The 22,902-nt window shown below is 34.3% G+C and overlaps 1 protein-coding gene across 13 annotated transcripts in view; it reads right to left on the bottom strand.

Annotated features, from left to right (window-relative positions):
- Window positions 1-22,902, bottom strand: part of ADGRL3 (adhesion G protein-coupled receptor L3) — a 770,556-nt gene that overhangs the window by 6,748 nt on the left and 740,906 nt on the right. For all 13 annotated transcript variants that reach the window (XM_036335141.1, XM_036335133.1, XM_036335163.1 and 10 more), the window contains one exon: window positions 18,994-19,090. In XM_036335141.1, coding sequence (XP_036191034.1) covers window positions 18,994-19,090 — 97 coding nt within the window. The remainder of the gene's footprint in view (window positions 1-18,993; window positions 19,091-22,902) is intronic.

The raw sequence follows: 22,902 nt of genomic DNA, 5'->3' as shown, positions 1-22,902 counted from the left end.
AACTATAGAATGATAATTATTAAATTTTTCATTATATAAGACACCAGAAACTATATTAGAATAATAAAAATTGAAACAAAATGCTATCTACATTTGTTGCTAGTTTTAAAACAACTTCCAACATTTCTTTGTGTGAATAATGTAGAATAGATTTAATTTGCAGATATGCTGTAAATCTTCATTTAACATCACTCAAAACTTACTGTCAGCACACTTTAAAATGTTTATGATGACACAGTTATCTGTCACATAGCCCAAATTTTTAAAAAGGCCGTTATGAGGTCTGCTAAACTGTTCTGCCAAACCACATCTGGTGCCTTTGGCAAAATATACTTTATTGAATGCTACAATGAAATAGGAACATTGACAAATGAGAGAAAATTTACGGGGGGGGGAGGGGGTGACTATGAAGAAGGACCTAGAAACTATCTCACATTGATGGCATTGAGTTATTTTCCTAGGGAAATAGAGGACTAAAAGAAGACAGGTTAGCTGCTTTCAAGTATTGAAAGGACTGCAACAGAGAGCAGAATGCTTTGCTCTTTGCTCTTGAGGGCAAATCTAAGCATCATGACCAGAGGCAAATTTCAGCTAGGTGGAAGGAAAAGAATACATACAACAAATGGAGAATTCAACAGTTAAATGCAGTTGACCATTGAACGCCATGGGTTTGAACTGTGTGGGTCCACATATAAATGATTTTTTAAAGTAAATACTGTAAATATGATTTTCATAATAACATTTCCTTTTCTCTAGCTTTATTGTAAGACTACAATATTTGATACAACATACACACTAAGAGTTAATAGCTTGTGTATGTAATTGCTAATGCTTGTAGAAAACAGGAGGCTATTAGCAGTTAAGTTTTAGGGGTATCAAAAGTTATATGCAGATTTTGACTGCATAGGGGGTTGGGCACTCCTAACTCCTCTTGTTCAAGAGTCACTGTATATGAAATCCTGAGCGGGGAAGGGTCATATTAGGGAAAGCACTTCAGCAATGTCATGAGGAGGACCTAATGAACCTATTCCTTCTTTTGATTCTAAAATTCTATGCTTCTTGGATACATGGGCCTTAAAGGAGCAATAAAATGTAACGTTTGCTTAATTATTTTATCCTATTGACAAACAATTTGACTGTATTCCTGAAGTCACTTCTGGATTACTGACTTTGGTATTTAGAAATAATTTAAAAGCATCATTTTTATTTGGCAAGGTCACCTGGAAAGGTCAGATGGTTTTAGATACCCAATGGCCATGCTGAAGCAAAGATACTTTTCTGGAATGGGCATTCACACCAAATTTTAGCCACTCATGCCCCTACTCATTTACCTCTGACTGAGAAGGTAAAATAAACCAAAGCCTCCCACAAAGATTCTCACGGAGGATTAATATACATTTTATTCAAAATCGCCTGGAAATGTTAAATACTCCTAATCTATCACATCTAACTTGAAGGAATCTCGGACGTCTCTGTCTATAGTGAATTTTCTTTCAAATATAATTTTAAATAAGTGCATCTGACTAGGATTATAAAGCTTTTATTTGAATATTATTTTCTTGTGGTCTCTTTACATATGATATATGGATATTTTCAATGTCTTGTCTTTAATATTATAAATTGTTTTAAGAGATTTATGCTTTTTGTTTGCTAAACAATAATTTTTAAAAAGATTATAAATTAATTTTTAGAGAGGGAGGAAGGAAGAGGGAGAGAGATAAGGAAACATTGATGTGAGAGCAGAGCATCAGACGGCTACCTCCAGTCCCAGGAATCGAACCAGCAACCTTTCATTGCACAGGATGATGCCCAACCAACTGAGCCATACTGGCCAGGGCGCAATTAAATTTTATGTCATTTAAAACCAGAGAATGTAAAGGAACCATATTCAAAAGGCTTGTTTTTAACAATAGAAAAAGGATTCGGGGACCTTCATGAACCAGCTCATAGGGACCATATAAAGCTAGGGTAGATCCTGAATTGCTACTGTTCAGTTCACTGTTCTTTCTTCCATGTTTAATGTAATTTTCCCTGGAGCCCACATGAATGCTTTCATCAGTACTGAAGCTTTGTGCCTAAAGTGTGCTTCATTGTATAACAGAATATGATTATTATTAATCTTATAACATTAAGACTAGTGGTTCAAGTGTTCCTTTATCTTACTTACCTTAGGTAAATATTGCATTTCTCAAAATCAATCAACAACAAGAAAAGTACTGACAAGCCACAATACGTTTTATCACTTTACAAAGAAACAAACACATATTGATGAATCAAGCATTTGTTTATCAGAAGAAAGGAATCCATTTCTTACTATGAAAAAAACCTAAGGAAAATGGAAAATAAAAGCACCAAGAGAGGTGGAAGGTGAAAGGAATCTGTGTGTCTGCTTCCAAAAGAAAGAAAAGGCAGGAGGAAGGAAAGAAAAATAGAATGTGGCCATAAAAGCTACATAAAATGGGACTCTGACTTGAAAAAAATTAAGATAAACTCCAGCACACCTTGTGCGTTGTACATGCTGACAGAAGGGTTGTTACAGACCGCCGGTTCCCCAAGCAATGTATTATAGGGATTGTTAGTACCATGCGGACGAAGCAGAGCATTGCTTATAAGATGATTAGCCATGGCTCCTGGAGCAGCCCCATAGAAAGACAGAGAAAAAAACAGGTCAATCAGGCAAATGTGTTTGAAAAAAAGAAAGGAAACATTTAGAATGACAACAGTTGATATAGTCCTGATTACAGGCAGGCAGCTAATTAGACTGAAAACTATATGCCGCTAAAGCACACGTTTCCAACAATGCACATATCCAAGTCAATGGGGAAGAAATAAAATGACTAACAATGTTGATTAAGCCACATTTAGGGTGCTCTCTTTTCCAAAGAATAAGCAAGTATATATTCCCATGCTTGCTAAAAGTAAATTAAAATAAAGCAAAATACAATCTTCCATACAAACAAATCATAAAATAAAGTTGAAAAAAAGTTAAAAACAAAGAAAGAAAAGCTAAAATTAAACAAACATCCCCTCAGTCACAGAAGCCACTGGGTTGTTTTCAATGAAAGTAAAAAAGAATAAAGGCAACATTTAAAACACTCATTTGGAGAGCAGTTGTTGACACAACAGAAGAATTTGACATTTTTTAAAATTTTAAAAAGAGCCATTATTTAAATTGAAATAAAATAAAATAATAACTCTTATTAGTACACCATAGCATACTAATTGGGTGAACTGACAAATATGATAAAATGATAATATAAGTATTATTTTAAAAACATTAACTTCATGGTATCAAGTATAATTATATTTTCCATTTTCCAACTGGTTGTTTGGACTTTGGCAAAGCAAAGTAACAAAACTAGATTCTTCCAACTCTTAGTTTCTAACATAACATCAGTATGAGTTGCAACCTCCCACCCTCCAAGCCATTTAACAATGAAGCAAAAAATCACAGGATCGGTTTTATTAAATATAATTAGGGCATGTATGGAAATGATAGACAGAATGTGTATTTATGGTAGATGATGAAGAAAGAAAAAAATGACTGAGGAAAGGAAAACACAAGTTGTATAGGAATAGGTTCAACACACTAGTATATGCTAATTTAAATATACATATATATTAGAGAATGAAAATATAATCTATAGATGAGGAGAAATATTTGCAAACAAACTTACAAATATTTACAATCCAACAAAGAGCTAGTATATAGAATATAGAAAGAACTCTCAAAGTCAACAATAAAAAAAACAACCAATAACACACACACACACACACACACAGACAACACTTTAATTGGAAATGGGCCAAAAGGATAAAGAGACATTTCTTGGAAGAGGATATAAAGATGGCATACTTAAAATAAAATGCTTAAAATAAAAATGGTGACAATATCAAATGATGGCAAGGATGAAGAGAAACTGAATCTCTCATATTTTGCTGGTGGGATTGTAAAACAGTATAGCTACTCTGGAAAATGGTTTGGCAGTTTCTTATAAAACTAAAAGTACAATTACCATACCATCTCCCCAGTTGTACCCTTGGACTTTTATCCCAGAGAAATGAAACTGATATTTATAGAAAAACCTGTATATGAACGTTAATGGCAGACTCATTTGTTATAGCCCATAATGGGAAACAGCCAAGATGTCCTTCAACTGTGGACAGGTTAAACAGTCTGTGATGCATTCATACCATGGAACACTACTCAGCAATAAAAAAGAACAAATTATTGATACCATATTAAAGTGCATGAATCCGTAGGGAATACTACTGAGTAAAAAAGATAATCTTAAAGGTTATATACTGTATGATTCAGTTATATACATAACATTCTTGAAATGGCAAAATTACAAAATGGAGAACAGATTAGTGATTGCAAGGGGTTCGAAATGGAAGGGGGTATCAGTGGGTATGGTCATACAAGGGCAACATGAGGCATCTTGTGGTAATAGAACTACTCTGGATCTTGATTTGGTGGTGTATACAAAAACTTACTCTTGTGGTAGAATTGCATAGAACTAAACACACACACACACACACACACACACACAAATACAATTAAATACAAGAAATATTGAAGAAATCTGAATCAGATGGGTAGATTGTATTAATGTCAATATCCTAGATGTGATATTGTAGCATAGTTTTACAAGATATTTATTGAGGGAAACCCAATTGAAAGTAGATGATCTCCGTATTATTTCATATAACAGCAAGTGAATCCACAATGATCCTATATAATAAAAGCATAGTATGCAAATTGTCCCCTCAACCTGGAATTCGTCCAGGAGTTTGACCAGGGGGCCGGGCCAGCAGGGAGAAGGGAGGAACCCTATCAGTGCACGAATTTTGTGTACTGGGCCTCTAGTCTCAAAATAAGAAGTAATCGATATTGAATGAATAAACAAAAACATTTAGTCATTTGTAGAAAATGGCAAAAAAGGAGAAGGGAAAATTTGGCCTGGGAGTTTTAACTTTTTTGAAATTATAGCTCTTTCCCACATAGTAAATTCTTAGTCATAAAGCAAATATTTTAACCTCAAAATTGGATAGTGAACACCTTTTGATTTAAAGGACAATATAACTTATCAGATCTCTAGAGCTGGAAAATTTCACGAAATAAGCCATGTGTTTGCATCTTACACAGCCATAATGGGCGACATGCAGTCATAGCTGGAGATCCACCTGTGTTCTGTTAAATTCAAAACCACATAAGAACTTAGAAAAATAACTTAAAACTTAAACATGTTTGTTTTTATTGTTGCTATTAAGGACCCTTTTCTGATAGAAACAGAAGCATACTTTAAGTTGCTTTCTTACTATTGTTCACTTTTATACTTCACCCATCATTTGAAACCAAAGTAATTAATGTCACTGAAACTAACTTTAGTCCTGTAAATGGAGAGTTATAATTCAAGTGAGGGCTCAGTCACAGGAAATCCAAGTAGAATATGAAGTTTGATAATTCATGTTTCGCAAGAAGTATAGTTAGTTACCAATAACCTCTATGGGTTTGCTAGTTCAAAGGAGAGATATGTTGGAGTAAGCAAACAATTGTTCCTCATTTGATTCACTTGGTGAAAGAATTCAATCCTTTTTCATGCTTTACGGACACTCAGGGCTTTCTAGGAAAATTGCACTTTCTGTCTCCAGCCAAAACAAGTGCAATTTGGAGTTATTACCACAGGGTCCCTGCATTCCCCACTCACATTTAGGCATGTCCATGACACCTTGAAAGGTGACACTTATGTGCTTAAAACAACAACAACAATAATAATAAAAACATCTTGTTGCCAATGCCCCGATCTCTTACCCCCAAACTTGCACAGAACCTGTCTTGCGCTGCCTTTTATGTGCAGTTACTTTGGTCTTTTCTCTAGAGCTGCACTGCATTTTGCTTGCCTGTTGAAGTCTATTCTGTTTGTTTCTGGTTGTTTCCCCAATTTACTCAGGTCTCTTTGAATTCCGACTGCAGTTTTCCAAGGTTCTGTCCACGCTGTCTATTGCTCTTCCCTCCAACTAACTTCTGATTTGTAAACTTCCCTTCTAATAGCTGTGAAATCGCTGAAGACTTCCAAGAAGATCAGTGTTTACAGACTATCTGTCACTGTTTTTCAGCTGCAAAGTTAAGCTTATTGGTTAAGTCAATTTGAAGATGTAAGTAAGTTACTGCTGGGGGTGGGGAGGAAGAAAGTTACAACCCTACTTATGTGAGAGAATGTTTATGTGCTAATTTCACTGGAATGTAAGCCCCAGGAAAACGGGGAGGACTAGGTATTTTTTCATTGTTCAATTGTCCAGAATAGTCCCTAGATCTCTATGAAAATTTGCTTTAATAAGGAAAACACTTATGTGAACTCTATGGCATGGAGGGAATCTAAAACAAAAGTCATTTTATGAACTATGAATAGTCTTATAATTTGAGTACTTTTTTTTAGCAGCGTCAATTATGCAGTTCCTAATGTCATTTATTTCCTTCTAACATTATACCAGGTACTATAATATTGAAACATTTAAAGCAGAAATAAACACTCATGACTGTCTAGGGCAGGGGGATAAAATGGACACATATGTAATACCCTTTGTAATACTTTAAGCAATAAAAAAAAGAAAGAAATAAATAAACACTCAATACTAATTGTAGATAATAAGTAGGGTGGGGAAAAACCCATGACTCAAAACATAAAGCTCAAATTGGGCAAAAAAAGCTGAAAGCTCAAAGTGGCTATGTAAAAATAGTTGTTCCTTAATTATCTGACTCACTACATCCTGGCTATAGTCTACTCATACCTGCTTATTTGCTGTAAGAAACAAGGGTTAGTTCTTTAATAAAATTATGGAAAAGGAATTCACACTGAATTTCATTATACACAAATCACCAACAAAGCTGCCAACAGAAGGTCTACAACAAAATCTTTTATTTCTGATGCCAGTGTAATACAACGCAAATGGGACTTTTAGAGTCCATATGAAAAACTTACGACTGTTTTTTTCTGAAAGTCAAACCCTAAAGCTACTGGTAAAGATTACATGTAAAATCATAGCCATTTTTAAAAATATATATTTTATTGATTTTTACAGAGAGAAAGGGAGAGGGATAGAGTTAGAAACGTCGATGAGAGAGAAACATTGATCAGCTGCCTCCTGCATGCCCCCTATTGGGGATTGAGCCCACAACCAAAGTACATGCCCTTTACCGGAATGGAACCAGAAACCCTTCTTCAGTCCACGGGCTGATGCTCTATCCATTGAGCCAAACCGGTTAAGGCCATAGTCATTTTTAAGAAGAGTGTTTTTGTGTGTGTCTTTTATTTTGAGAGAGAGAGAGAGAGAGAGAGAGAGAGAGAGAGAGAGAGAGAGAGAGAGAGAGAGAGCCATCTGTTGCCTTCCATACACACTGGAATGAGGATGGGACCTGCAGCAACCTAGGTACATGCCCTCATGGGGAAATGAACCCGAAACCTTTTGGTCTACAGGACAACACTTCAACCAACAGAGCTGCCCGGCCAGGGTGAGTCTTTTTCTTTTTTCTTTTATTTCTTTGTACATGAAGATAGAGGCTGATGAAAACATTTTTGAATGACTGAAATCTGAATGAAATAATGATTACACTCTTTTCAAATGTATAGTTTTACCACAAAACTGTTACATGTCTTTCCGCATGAAAATAGGTGTTTTGACATTGGGAGGCTCTGAATGACAGCACCTTCTAGGCCAGTTCAGTGTGACACATATAATTGAGGACTGAGAAAAGTATCTAAGGCAGATGGCTGTGCTTTAAAATGATGAAGTAAAGAACAGATCTGAAGAAAGATGACAGTTGGACCTCACCTGAATCTGTATTATATCATTCAGAAACATAATTCCAGCAACATTTCTTCCTGACAGCAGGCTAACAAAGGTGTACTGAAAATCTCTTAAAATAACTTGAATTATCATTCTGCTCTGCTCCTCACACTTCATTAAAAAAACAACAACAAACAAACATACTTACATTCTTATTTGATCACACGGAATGGGCCAAATTTTGTATTTTAAGACTGCAGTGATCTAATGAACCAAATCAATACAGCCATTTTTTTAGCAGTCACATATAAATATGCCTCAATATTCAAATTCTTGTAATTTATAAATATATAGGATGGTCAATGTTCTGTTTTTCCTCAATAAAACACTTTTAATCGGCCAATTATTTCTTCCTTAAGATACATTATCCTTCATTCCATTCCCTCTTGGTTCCCTCTCCCTTGATTTGATGCTTTTCTTTTATGGAGTCGTTTTCATTATATATACATTGGCTGATATACTTAAATCACAGTTATAGATAAAGCGGAGTTATGATTAAATAATGCCTCTGCTTTTGACTTCACACCTTAATTTTGGCCCATAGTGGAGACTTTATTTTGTGCAAGTAAATACAGGTGGGGCAAACGTGGGTTTATAGCTGTGGGTACATGAAACACAGAGCTTATTCTTGTATTATTTTCCATACGAACATTTTTGTTTTTCTATGTAACAAAAAATCTACTGAAAGACAGTGCAAGCAATGATTAGTTAAATTGTAAAGGTCTTTTTATAAAACAGAAACAGCCATTAAATCAAGACTGAGTTGTTTATAATAAAACTAACAGAATCTTCACGCTGTACTTAAAAGTTACATAAAGTGCCCTGCTGGCGTGGCTCAGTGGTTGAACACTGACCTATGAACCAGGAGGCCACAGTTCAATTCCCGGTCAGGGCACATGCCTGGGTTGCAGGCTAGATTTCCTGTGTGGGGCGTGCAGGAGGCAGCCCATCAGTGATTCTCTCTCATTATTGATATTTCTCTCTCTCCCTCTCCCTTCCTCTCTGAAATCAATAAAAAAATATATATTTTTTAAAAAGTTAAAGTAACTTTAAAAACCAGAGAAACCATAGTTTTGTATTTTTTACTCTTTGTATTCAAACAATTGATTCAATTACAGTGTCAAGGAAGAAATATTTTCTTGAAAGCCAAGAACTCTTTCATCATTTTTTCTGAAGTCATAAATTGAAGAGATGACACCTTGATTTATCACACTGTGTACTTTCAATAACCAACAAGTTTGCTATTAAAATTTAATCAACCAGCCTATTAAATTTTTTCCAAATGATTCTGAAATACTTTAGCTTCTTTTAATAGATAATTCATTCACTGGGGATCTATTAATATGGATTTCAATGACATGTTTTCTCCAGAGTACAGATTGGGTTATTGTTAGTTCAATAAAAAATGAAATATGCTGAATCCAGAGGTGTTGCCTCTATTTTAATATATAAATTCAGAGCTTTAGAGTTGTGAACCCTAGAGATTATCTACTCTATTCTTTGTTTTGAACTAACTGTCTTTATACTTGTCTTTTTGTCCAGACACATACATTTTTCTACAATAAATACTTAAAAGTGAAATTACTGGGTCCTATATTAACATATTTTCAAAATGCTACTGAATGTGTTTGTACCAATTCACACTTCCATGAACAGTATATATTTCTCAGATTCTAGGTAGGACTTGATATTGTCAGACTGACATTTTTGTCAATTATATAGTGTTATACATTGCATTACCATTTACCAAAGAGATGAGATAATGTTTCACATGTTTATTGGCCATAAGGATTTCCTATTCTGTGAATTGCTTGTTCTTATCTTTTGCTGATACATACATATACATATATATATATATACACACACACACACACACACACACATATATATATATAGTTGTTGAATTTCATTTATCAATTTTTAAACATTCTTTTATTAAAATATCTTTTTATTGATTTCAGAGAGGAAGGGAGAGGGAGAGAGAGATAGAAACATCAATGATGAGAGAGAATCATTGATGGCTGCCTCCTGCATGCCCCTCATGGGGATCGAGCCCGCAACCCAGACATATGCCCTTGACCAGAATCAAACTCGGGACCCTTCAGTCCACAGGCTGATACTCTATCCACTGATATTTTGTTTGTTAATCTGGGTTGTTTATACTTTCTCCAAATATTTCTTTGTCATAATACTGACCATAAAGAATACTGAACCTAAAGATAACGGGCCAAGTTTCTTTAACCACAGGCAATATAGCAGTAAATCACAATTATTTTAAGTAAGAATATAGTATATAGTATGTGTATGTGGTCAATCCCACAGCTGTATTTACTTGTAAGTCACATATTGCTTATGCATTTTTGCTGAATAAAATAAAACTCAGAACAAAGAAAAGTATACTAACTATTTAACAATATAAAACAACATGAAGAAAATATAACTTTTCATATAATTCTCTGCCCCTGTATTGGCATACTGTCTTATACTGTGCCAATTATATAAGGTTACATGCAGAAGGTCTAGCCTGGCCAAAGTTTGAATTTTAAATTTGAAAAAAGTATGTCTGAGCAAAGTAGATATGAATTAAAATAAGGTGTCTGTGAATAAAGATATTCTTGACAATCTTGTTCAGAGAAGACTTATATAATCATAATCAAATCTGTTCTATTTAGACTGAGGATGTTTTGGGAAACTTAAATTGTTTCTATTTTTTCTATATTGAGATTAACTATCTTCCTTCAATCCTCTCAAATCTTAATTAAGTAGTGGGGTTCTGAGGCTGTAAATTACTTTCTATGAATGTGATGGGTAACTTGTCTTAGTTTTTAAAGCACCCTCATTCCTTGATGATACACTATGATGAAGCCTATTTTGAAAATCGTAGGAGAACTTATCACATAAGCATTTACTTTCAATAGCATGCAGTACATAAAGGTGAGCTATACAAAGTGCAAGCCTTTGTATGCAATTCCTAAGGTACCTTTTTAATTGAATACTACATAATTATTGATAATAGCAACTTATCTTTTTTCTAAATGTAGATTCTTCCAATTTTGTTAAATGTAGATCCTCCTTTCACATTTTATTTTTTATGTAATTGAATTAATTTCTATGCACTTTTAAAAATATCAGATATAAGTTAATATATTTCTTAGGAAAAATAATTTGAAAAGTAATCTCTCTCTTAACTTTGGAAATTATATACCATTTATATCATCATAACCTTTATGTTTATACTACAGTAAGAACATTTTTTCAGATGATTAGGTTTTGTTTTTAAATTTTGAGTTATAATACATGTCCATTTTATTAAAACCAAATTAGCACATAAAAGTAATAAGAAGTTTAATATTTAACATTATCACTATCTATTTGAAATCAGCTCAAATAGATTTTCTACTTGTTCTAGGCATTGCTATGTTGTCCTGACAGAGAACATAGTTTTAAGAAATATACGTTCATGAGCACAATGATCTGGGAAAAGTTGTATCTTTGACTCTATTACTAAGTGATTATAGGCAGAAGTTATTTACCTGATTTATTAACAGAATCTCTTTCCTAATTAAAATGTTCATCCTTTTACTGAAGTATAATGAATTAAGAATTAAGATAAAAGGATTCTACCAACACCTTGATAGCATCCAGGAAAGAATAATTATAAAATTCTTCTTGCAACCTAAGTCTTGCAATTGAACAATAATGTATAATAATTCAGCATCCTCCACATCAAATAGTTGTATAAAAGTAATATGTATTGGCCAATCTATCTCCCCATATATGCATAGTATTTTATTTTATAAATATATTTCTATTGATTTCAGAGAGGAAGGGAGAGGGAGAAAAAGAGAAACCAATGATGAGAATCACTGATCAGCTGCCTCATGCCAGCCCCTACTGGGGATTGAGCTTGCAACCAGGGCATGCCCTGACCCAGAATTGAACTGTTTATAGGTTGATGCTCGACCACTGAGAAACAATGGCCGGGCTCGCCACAATATTCTAAAGCTCCCCCCCTACCCCCTCAAAAAAATGAATACGATAAAACCACACTAAAGGACTGTACTTAGCAAACAAAACTAGTGAAAGGAAAATAAGAAGTTAAGATATGAATAATTGTGCTGCTAATAATATCTTATATCCATGTGAGATGTTAAAAATAATTTTGAAATAATTCTTGGAAAATTTCTTTATTCTAAGCTTCAGCAACCTTCACGAGAAACTGTTATCATAAAAAAAGAATAAAATGTTTTGTTATCATGAGTAGGGCTTTGTGGTCAGAAAACCTTGTTTGGAATCTAGACTTTGCCCTTTACTAGCCATGTGATCTTGGACAAGTTACCAAAAACCCCAACTTCTTCATGGATATAAAGAAAATGGATAATGAATAATGGACAGTGTGCAATATATAAATGATAGCTGTGCAGGCCAAAGAAGAAATCCCTAATTTACCAAGTACTATAAAAGGACATATTGTATTCTATTAGAGAAAATAATACTAGTAATTTCTGATGATAAAGTTGGAGTATTCACATTAAGTTCTAAAAAATATGATATTTTTGAAAAATTATATGCTTCATAACTTATATGAAACAACAGTAATATTTCAAAATTAAGTAGAAATGTCCCATAGCACTATATTTAGAGGTTAACAGGATATCTCATGTAGCTTGTTTGATGATGAAGAGGTAAGAGATAACTGCCAATTATACAAATGACAATAAGGTAATAAACCCTAAAATGAGAAATCTATGCTACATAAAGAATTCTCTTTGTGAAGGAAATAATAAAAGTAATAATAATTTTTATTGTGTAATTGGCTGTGAGAGGCTGGATGATTTGAAAAATATGTATCGAAGAGAAAATTAAAAGCAAAGCACTAGAAGGACACACTGGGCAAGCATTTAAAAGTTTTTTCTTTTTCAGTTTCTGCTAATAAATTATAGCAAGAACATTTGCCTCTGACTAGAAATCAATATTTTGTATATTTCATTTCTCAATGGAGAGTTCATTCTGAAAATTATTTCATCTCCTTCAGTTAGAAATCAGGATAGTTATAGCATTGCTTAATTATCTTGTTGACACAGCATCTTACTTAAGATCTGTACTTATTTTGCTTTTGTGCTAATAAACTGATTTTTCTAACACAGATTTCCTTATTGTACATTTTCTGGTTGTCTTTATTGATGACATGTACAAAGGAAAGAAATTAACAGGGAGCACGGTTGCTTCATTTGTAAATCAAGAAAATAAAGGTAAAAGAATACTAAATATAATGACAAATTTCAAATAAAAAATGTATACATGCCATAGGATACTTACTATATTTGCATTCATCATCATAATACTTGCTCATAACAAAAATTTATTATATAGGCCAATCTGATATGTTAACTATGCAAAGTACTCTTAGGCACATCATTAATTGCTGTTAAAAAATTCACAAATAGGTGTCAGATTATATTAGGATCTAATTAATATTTACAAACAAGGATTTTATAATCCTTCAAAAGAGCAAGGCTTTGGAGCGATATGGCATATATCACTCATATAAACCAAACTATATTTACTGACATTAATAAAGTGCAGTGAATGAATATGAGTGTGTCACCCTAGTAGCTTTAATTTACAGAAATCATTAATCACCGTGAAACACCACTTATACTTTTCATTTGTATTTTCTTTAAAACCATAAAAACAAAATATGCTTAGTAGCTTGAATATTAATGAGGTGGCAGGTGATTTATTGTGGAGTTTCTTCTGTCTCAGTGACCAACCTCCCGGGAAAGACAATACAGGCTCTGAGAAGACATGAGTTTAAAACAGGAATGAGTCGCAGTCCTGCTCTGCTACAGAACTGGGTATTTAGCAGAGCTGTCTGAATTAACCTAGTGTTCTTGGAGGGTAGGAGAGGGTTTGAAGGAAGAGAAGACAGTGTTTGCTTATATCATTATCTAAGGTAGGGAGGAGAAATATTTTACCTTTTTTTCCTAAATGCTAAAACATGGTTACAAATCAAAAGTGAAAAGTACAACTAAAGCATATGTAATTTGCATTTAATTTCTGATTTAGAAGAGATGACTCAGTTTTATCAGCTTATTTCTTTTTGTTAGCCTCAAGGGTAGCGCCATCTTAGGTAAATTATTATTTCTTTTACTTGGCATTCAGATAACAACCTCATTCCTCCCACCTATTACTAGAAAATAAAGATTAAAAAAAGAAAGGAAACCTTTGGGAGCAAATGATAAATTTTAACATCTGATTACTTGAGAGTACTGGCAAGAACCAGTTATTAGGTGTAGAAACAGAAGTAAATTTCTGAATAAAAGAATAATAACAATAATACTTATGTTCCAGGCACTGTTGTAACCAAATAACACATATTAAGTAACTTAGTAGTCTCAGGGCCCTCATTGAGGGGGTATTACTTAGGTCCCTATTGTATAGACATTGAGAAGTTAAGCAATTTACCAAAATCACTGGGTTCAGGCTCCATTCTCAAAACTATTGTACATAACTGCAGTGAGTAAGACAACTACTTGCAAATGTCTATTTGATGGCAGCTTTCCCCGTTGTATTGATAATGTTTCTAACAAGTGAGGTCCCCTTTGAGTAGGTAGTGTGCCACTGAGAGTCAAAATGTACCTTAAAAATTTACAAAAAGATTGTCACAGGCCATCATAATTTTACTGATTACATAAGCTTACTGAGAATGCATGTACAGGTGAATATGACTCTGAACCTCTAGAGCAGCGGTTATCAACCTGTGGGTCGCGCACAATGAAAATACATCCTGCATATCAGATATTTACATTACGATTCATAACAGTAGCAAAATTACAGTTATGAAGTAGCAACAAAAATAATTTTATGGTTGGCGGTCAACACAACATGAGGAACTGTATTAAAGGGTCGCGGCATTAGGAAGGTTGAGAACCACTACTAGAGGAAATGTATTAGCTTTAATAAAGAAGTGCTACCCATCAATAGATCAGTCTTCTGCCATATAGCAAATTTGGCTTAAATAAATTCAGCATTAGTGGTCAGTTCACCATGTATAAAAATCTGAATTGCGTTGTGTGGGAAGTTGATGAGATGGAGGATGGGAAGTGGGGGAAAATAAAAACCCATAATGCTAACCAAGCCATTGTTCTAAAATAAGAAATGCCTTTTTGCTAAATCTGCCACTCAGATGGGGCATATTTTTGCAATAAATCTACAGCTGGGTTGGGGTGAAGGCACCTTTTTATAATTCACTCAACTATAACATACTGATAAGTAGTTACATAGCAAAACTGGATTTTAAACTGACATTTCTGATGTTGATTCAACTAATTAAATAAAAAATGGGTATTACTATTATGTTATTCATGATGAAATAAAGCCTACTAAAGTTTAATTTTAGAAAATATTCCAATTTCTACACAGATCTACAAAAAGAGTGGAAATATTTAACAATTACTTGAAGTACCAGAGAACTTTCTCAGGAGATACTTCATTTGTGGGTCTAACTTATGTTTCAGGGGCATAATCTAAATTGTTCAAGATGAGATTTGGCCAGCAGACACTGAGGGTAGGGGATACAGGTGTACAAGATTACTCTGCCTACAAATTGTTTCTATTATTACCAGTAATTTGGAGTTGCTAGAAATTTGGATTAGGTTTCCAATAGACCTGACAGGATCTTGGGGATAAAGGACTAACTTTAAGGTGCATGAAATAGTAAATATTCAAATGAACAAATGAATAAACCCTAATGTGGGGTTCGTGAAAACTTGGTTTGGATCAGAAGTAACCTTACTTGAAACTTTGTAATTTACAATCATCTTGGGGCTCTTGCAAAACTCTTGATATCTGTGTATATAGTGGCATGACCTCAAGAAGTTCTGGATCTGTGTGAGTGTACAGCGTTGTAGCAATCAAGTTGGCAGGGGGAAAATATTTGAAAATATATAGGGAATATTCAGAAAACATCTTCATAAATATAGCTATTCTAAAGACAAATGTAGTAGACAGTTTTAAAGAGATGCGGTGTCCAAATAACAAAATCCCAAAGAGAATATATAAGAATGAGTACACAAGTTGAAAATGATTAATAAATCTTCCAAGGTTTCCTATGATTTCAAGGAGTAAAATCCTATTAGTAATCACGTCTATCTCATTTGGAAATTTAAATCAGACATGTCAGATGTAACATGTTGGTTCAAGAATAGAATATTAGAAATGGTTTTTAAAAATAAAAACTACTGAGAAGGGATCCTGCACGGCATGGTAAATACTTTATCCTTAATGGATCACAGAGATGATAATGATGGTTTCTTGTTTAGAATAATACTTTTCAAACAATTATTTTTTTGATGAATTAGGCAGTGGTATGAATAGGAAAGAAAACCTACAGTGAAAATAGGGTTAATTTTAGACAATGTTTTGTGGTTTTCAAGGGCCAGATCTGTTGTAAAGGCAAAAATAAGAGATTTAAACTACCTAACTTAGAAAGGGAAATTTAAAAATTGCTAGTTATAAGAAACTAAGAATGAATGGGAAGTTAGAATATATGAAGATGTAAAGATGCAGGACCTAATTTTTTTAAATAATAGAGAATGTAATCTTTTGAATAAACAGAGGTGAATAATTATGTTGCTGAGGTGACTGAAGTGTTTATCTGGAAAGTGAATCTTGGATGCCACCTACCTAAATATGATACACACGCCTGAATGCAGGGAAGATAGGACCCTGGGAAATAAGACAAGATTAAAGAAGGAGGTTAAAGACTATCTTCAGAGATATAATATGAAGAAATAAAATTTTAAAGTACTCCCCTCATCTAAGGTAAAAAATAGTGAGAGGAGAATAAAACGAGGAGTTTCTGACTTGGGGACTAGAAAATTAATATAGGAAATCAAGAAGATCACTGTGATGTCTGCCACCATGAAAGTCACTGAGTGAAAGGAAGAATATATATCCTGAAGGAAAAGATCACTGCCTGCACACACTTCAAATCATAAATTTAATGTCACTCTCTCCCAAAGTCATCATTAAAGTAACTTATCGGCTGTCACAAGAAATTTTATACTTTCCTCAATAACTTTAAGAAATATCTTTAAAAACTAAATATTGTAAACACAGATTTAAACAGATGATCAGTCAATATAAAGTATTATTTTCTTTAAATATAGTTCAAATTGATCCAGTCATTTATATTTTATATATTCCAACTTGATAAAATTCTTGAGAAGGAACTAAAATGGCACAGCAATATTATACTGGTTAATGCAACTGACCTTAAAAATCAAGGTCATAAAATATGCATTTAGAAAGTTTTTGCTAAAAGTTACATACCTTACTATTTTTTATATAAATTTAGATCATGATGATAGGCAAAATAGTTTTACATATTTTATCCATCTTCACAGCAGGCAAACAAACAGTGCACCATTAAAATCATATTATCTCATGTTTTATTTAAACAACAATTATTCTATGGTTTCTATAATCATTACATGTAAGATACTTCTAATAATAAATCTTATTAATAAGGATAGCTTTTTTTCTAGGAGCATACCTATAAATTTTCTATACATGAGATTATTATAAAATTAAAGAAAATATTTCACTATGGAAGCAAATTAGTTCCTAAACTTTGGAGGCGTTTTTAAGTCATTTGTGTCCTGTAATTTCAAAGCTGGTCAAAAAGTTTGAGTATTCATATCTAAACACATTTTTACAAACTAACCATTAAAATTACAAATTCAATGTTAAAAGAAGAATATCTGAGCAATATTATGTAAATCAATATACTACAACAAATAAAAATAAACTAAGAATGAAACAAAATACAAGAAGGGATTTGTTTTATTTTAATTTATTTTCTTCATATTTGAAGGTATATTTGTACTCGCTGTTCTTATTTAAGCAAAAGAGATATAGAATACTTAATATTATCACTCGATGATAGTTACTATATCACTGCCAAGTAACGTATGAAAATCAGTTAAGGTTATATATAACATGGATCCCTGTAACAAATTCAACTTGGACACTACATATCCTAAATTATTTTATATTAATAGGGTGCAATTTACTTGAGAAAAAGTAATTTCAAAGCAGGAACATCTGAATCTTTCTTAATCATAAGCCATAACTGTGTTAACTTATTTGTTTCTAAGTAGCATTTAATGTGACAAAAAACTGACAGAAACATGTTTAGACCAAACTAATAATCCTAGTTTGGTAAGAAAAAATAATAATGTGGATCATAAAAATAAGTTCTGAATATATGCATCAGAAATGTCTTTTTTAGGATGGAGACATTTTTGGAATAAACTTATACAATCACCACCTTCCCAGATAAAACTATATTGTATTCTAAATATTTTCTTGCACTGACTAGTGTATTCTAGCTCTCCACAAATAATGCATCTATGCATTTTTATTGTAGTCAATTTAATTCTAATCACTTGCACACATGCACTATATGAGAGAGTAAGAAAGAGAATACAAAATAAATCAACCATAAACAAAACGGTAGATTAAGTGAAGTTCATTTAAAAAAAAACACCTAAATTATGACCTAGAAACATTTTTACTGAAGCACACACATAGAATAATCATAACATATACATATATGTATATATAAAGATCTTTAAATATCCAATATTATCTGAATAAGGTTTTTAGATATTAAGATGTGATTTTTTTCCCCTCCAAATACACAGGTTGCCTTAAGTATGTATTAGACAGTATATTTTTACTTCCACAAAGACTATGAAAGTGCTCTATACCTGGGACAATGTGGAACTCTATGATGCTTAGCAGACTATATAGCCACATAATTGCTCATTTTCACTGCTTCCAACGAGGCCTGACAGCTCACCAGTTTATAGCAGTGGCGGATGACTAGAAAAAGAAAGTTCTTGTTTTCTAACTTCCTTTCAAAAAAGATTTCCTGAAAATTCAGGATGGAAAAAAAGGCTAATGAATAATGGAACACACTGCTACTACACTCAACCAGGTTTTATATCTTTGCAATATTCCTATCACATGGAGAAAGGTCCAGAAGTTACAAAAAAAAAAAAAAAAGGCAATGCATTTAATAACTTCTTACAGTAACCACAACTATAATAAATATGAAAAATAATTTCTAATTACCTCTGTTGAGTGACGCTGAACTGTTTATATCTCCAGTAATGAAGGAAGACTCTGACTGCTTTCGGACAGTGTCATTCCACATTCTACGAATTCGGCTCTTGATGGGGGAAAAGGAAAAGGAAATAAACTCTCCAAGTAGTGAATTCTCACAAAGATCATTTTTTTTTCTTTCTTAATTATACGAGACCTTTGTTTCTGGCATCTGGCAAATATACAACATCTATATGCTGGCAGTACAGTGGCATGAGAACATCCGAAAATAAATCAATGATAATAATTTGTTCTTTTCCTATCTAATAAAAGAGTAATGTGCAAATTGACCATCACTCCAACACACAAGATGGCCGCTCCCATGTAGACACAAGATGGCCAGCAGGGGAGGGCAGTTGTGGGCAACCAGGCCTTCAGGGGAGGGCAGTTAGGGGCAACCAGGCCTGCAGCTGAGGGCAGTTAGAGGCAACCAGGCGGGCAGGGGAGCAATTAGGCATTGATTAGGCTGGTTGCCTAATTAGGGGAGTGGATAGGGGGCAATCGGGCAGGCAGGCAGGTGAGCGGTTGGGAGACAGCCTAAATGGGCAGTCAAACATCCCTCGAAAGTCCCAGATTGGAAAGGGTGCAGGCTGGGCTGAGGGACAACCCCCCCCCCCCGTGCACAAATTTCATGCACCAGGCCTCTAGTTAACTATAATTCTAAGTGCCTATACACAAAACAATTATAATTGTGAAAAGGAATAAATTTAACATACTATTCCAATTTAAACATGTTGAAAATATATAGAAATGTTCTTGACACAGTTAGAATTTAATAATTTTAGTTTCCAAGGCAAAACAAATTATTTTTATTGTAATTTTAATGGGAATGGGATATTTAAATATCTATTACATTGTCAGTTTTATTAAAAAAAATATTTAGTTCATGAATTAAAAATCTTGTAAGAAAGAGTTTGGTAAGAAACATAGAATATTATTAAGATTCTACTGAACTTAATTAACATTTCCATTTATTTGTAAGAAGACCAATGTAATTTTAAAGGTTACATACTATCCTGACGTTTCTTTTTTAAGAAAGAGATAAAGGAAGTTGATTTACCCTTATTCAGTGTTTCACAGTAGGAAGTTTTATAGAGAACTAAAAATTCTTACATCATTATTTATGTTCTGAAATGCAAAATTCTAAGGGTTGGATAATTCAATAAAGCAATGTGGTATTTTCCCATTTTGGAGGTATTATTTTTCTGGTTTATTTATTTTGTTATCTTATTGAGTTAGAGATCAAAAGAGTATTAACAATCTTGGGAGGAGTAAACAAAATCTTTCAGAAGTGTTTCCAGGGATGAAATAGTTATAAGCACTATTTATTACTACTGCCAGTGGTGAAACCAAGCTCACAAATGGGTTATGTTCCAAATATATTTGCACTCCTTGAATAATGGGAGTACCTAATCTTAAAAATTGGTTTTGTGAATCTTGGGACATGTTTATTCTTCAGGAGTATCATCTATAATGTTATAAAGGTCAGCAAACACACACACACATATACAGCAAAGCTAATTTTAATAAAAAGCATAATAAGAAAACTGGTGCAGGATTTGAGACCCTGATGACTTGAGAATATTTTTACTGGAAAATATTTCAAGGCTTCAAATTGAAATATTGAGAAGGAATATTAAGAACATTGGTTTTATTAGTTAATTAATTAAATATTAAGTACTCTCTACTATATGCAAAATACTAACCTAGGAAGTACAAAGGGGAAAAGCAAACCCAAAATGTCTAATCATGTATCCACAAATCTCCATAGAAGCATTAATTACTACAGCTCAAAACTATAAACAACCCAATGACTATCAGTGGTAGGATAAATGAATAAATTATAGAATAATACACAGCAGTGAAGTAAAAAAAAAAGGAATATAGCCTACTGTAGCAATGTAGATATCTGAGAAAAGAGATGTCATGTGAATCAGTATCAAACATATGCAAAACAAAATGTAATGTTAAATGTTAGGATAATTGTTATATTTGGAAGTGAATGATTGAGAAGGGTTCAAAGGGTTTCTAAGGTACTCCCAAGATGATATTATTCGACTGGGAAGGCATAAGTTTTGTGGACTTTTGTGACTATCTGTTATACTCCATAACTTTAAAAAAATTAGAATGTGCACATAATAAGGGCATATGTCCTTGTCTAGAAACACTGAGGATACGACATTGAAGAAGTGACATCTTAACTGAGAGTTGACAAAATTGTGATTTGTTAGGTGACTTCTAAATGAGCTGTACCCATTATCTCATCTTCTCTTAGTCTCTTCTACCTGGGCTAGCCACACCTATTCTTCAGCATTCCTTACGATGCCAAACAAGCCTCTGCTTTAGGACTTGGTAAACCTGTTTCTTCTGCCATATACAGGTATGGGTAGCTCCATCAATTTTAAGGCTTTGCTCAAAAATTTTCTCCTTCAAGAGACCTAACTCATGACTACCTTATTTAGAACTAGAGGCCCGATGCACGAAATTCATGCATGGGTAGGGTCCCTAGGCCTGGCCGGAGATCAAGGCTAATCTCTGGGGCAACTGGCAGGGCAATGGGGAGGCCCCTGCTGGCACCCGCATTGGCTGGCCTGGCGTTGCCCACTTGCTGGCCCCGCCCACACCTGCTGCCACCAGTCACCTCCCTCTGCGGGGATCATGCCTAAACCAGCAGTTGGACATCCCTCTCCCAATCCAGGACGCTGCATGCACCAGTGACCATACTTTTCATACAGGTGAAAAGCATCTTGCTCTTGTATGGGCAGCTACATTTTTTTGCCTTGATTATAAAAATTAGTACAAAACATGATCCTTCTGAGGCAGCAGTACCAGTTTCAGAAAAACTAAAGCAGAGAGAAGTTAAGTAATTGGCATTGTCACACAGTTATAAATGTCAGAATCAGGGCTGACCACAAAATGTGCAAGCCAGAGTCCATGCATGTCATCGCTGCATCATCCTGTTTTTTCAGTGTTAGAGTAGCCTTGCCAGGTTTTAATTTTTAAATCTAAGAGTTTGTTCCCAATATATAGGGTAGGAACCCTAGGCCTGGCCAGTGACCAGGGCCAATCTGTGGAGTGACCGACGGGCAGGGTTATCAGGAGGCCCCTGCTGGCACCTGCCTTGGCTGGCAGCTTGGCACCACATGCTCGCTGGCCCCACCCCCACCATCACTCCTGGTTTCCTCCCTTTGTTGGGTGACTGTTGGGTGGGGCAATCGGGGGCCCCCCCGTTGGCACCCACCTTGGCTGGTGGTCTGGTGCCACCTGCTGGCCAGTTCCGCCCCCTGATCACCACTGCCAGTCGCCTCTCTCTTGGGGGGCAGATGCTCAATGCAGGTGGGGGCATCTCCTGCATTGAACATCTGCCCCCTGGTGGTCAGTGTGTGTCATAGCAACTGGTCATTCCTCTGGTCATTCCACTGTTCAGTCGGTTTGTATGTTAGGGTTTTATTATATAGGATTGTATTCCAGGTACTCAACTCTACTATCACCTCCCATAGACATTACCATTTACTATAATACTACACATTATAATAATGTACTTGTTTCTTATATTTAACTAGAGACCCCGTGCATGAAATTTGTGCATGGGTAGGGTCCCTAGTGGCTGCCAGCTGCCGGCTGGAGCCTTCCTTCCCTCCTCACCACCTCTGATCGTCAGCGAACATCATAGCGAGCAATCGAACTCCCAGTTGGTCGAACTCCCGAGGGATACTTTGCATATTAGGCTTTTATATATATATATGTTCAACATCTAATGTCTAATATCTACATTATACAAGGGTGGGCAAAAGTATGTTTACAGTTGTGAGTGTGCAAAACAGTTTTTCTTATGTTACTATTAATTTATTGCATTATTTTCCATACAAATTAATCTAC

The sequence above is a fragment of the Myotis myotis genome, unplaced genomic scaffold (genome assembly GCF_014108235.1).
Source record: "Myotis myotis isolate mMyoMyo1 unplaced genomic scaffold, mMyoMyo1.p scaffold_m19_p_1, whole genome shotgun sequence".
Classification (NCBI taxonomy): Eukaryota; Metazoa; Chordata; class Mammalia; order Chiroptera; family Vespertilionidae; genus Myotis; species Myotis myotis.
This window is presented reverse-complemented; position numbering and strand designations above follow the sequence as displayed.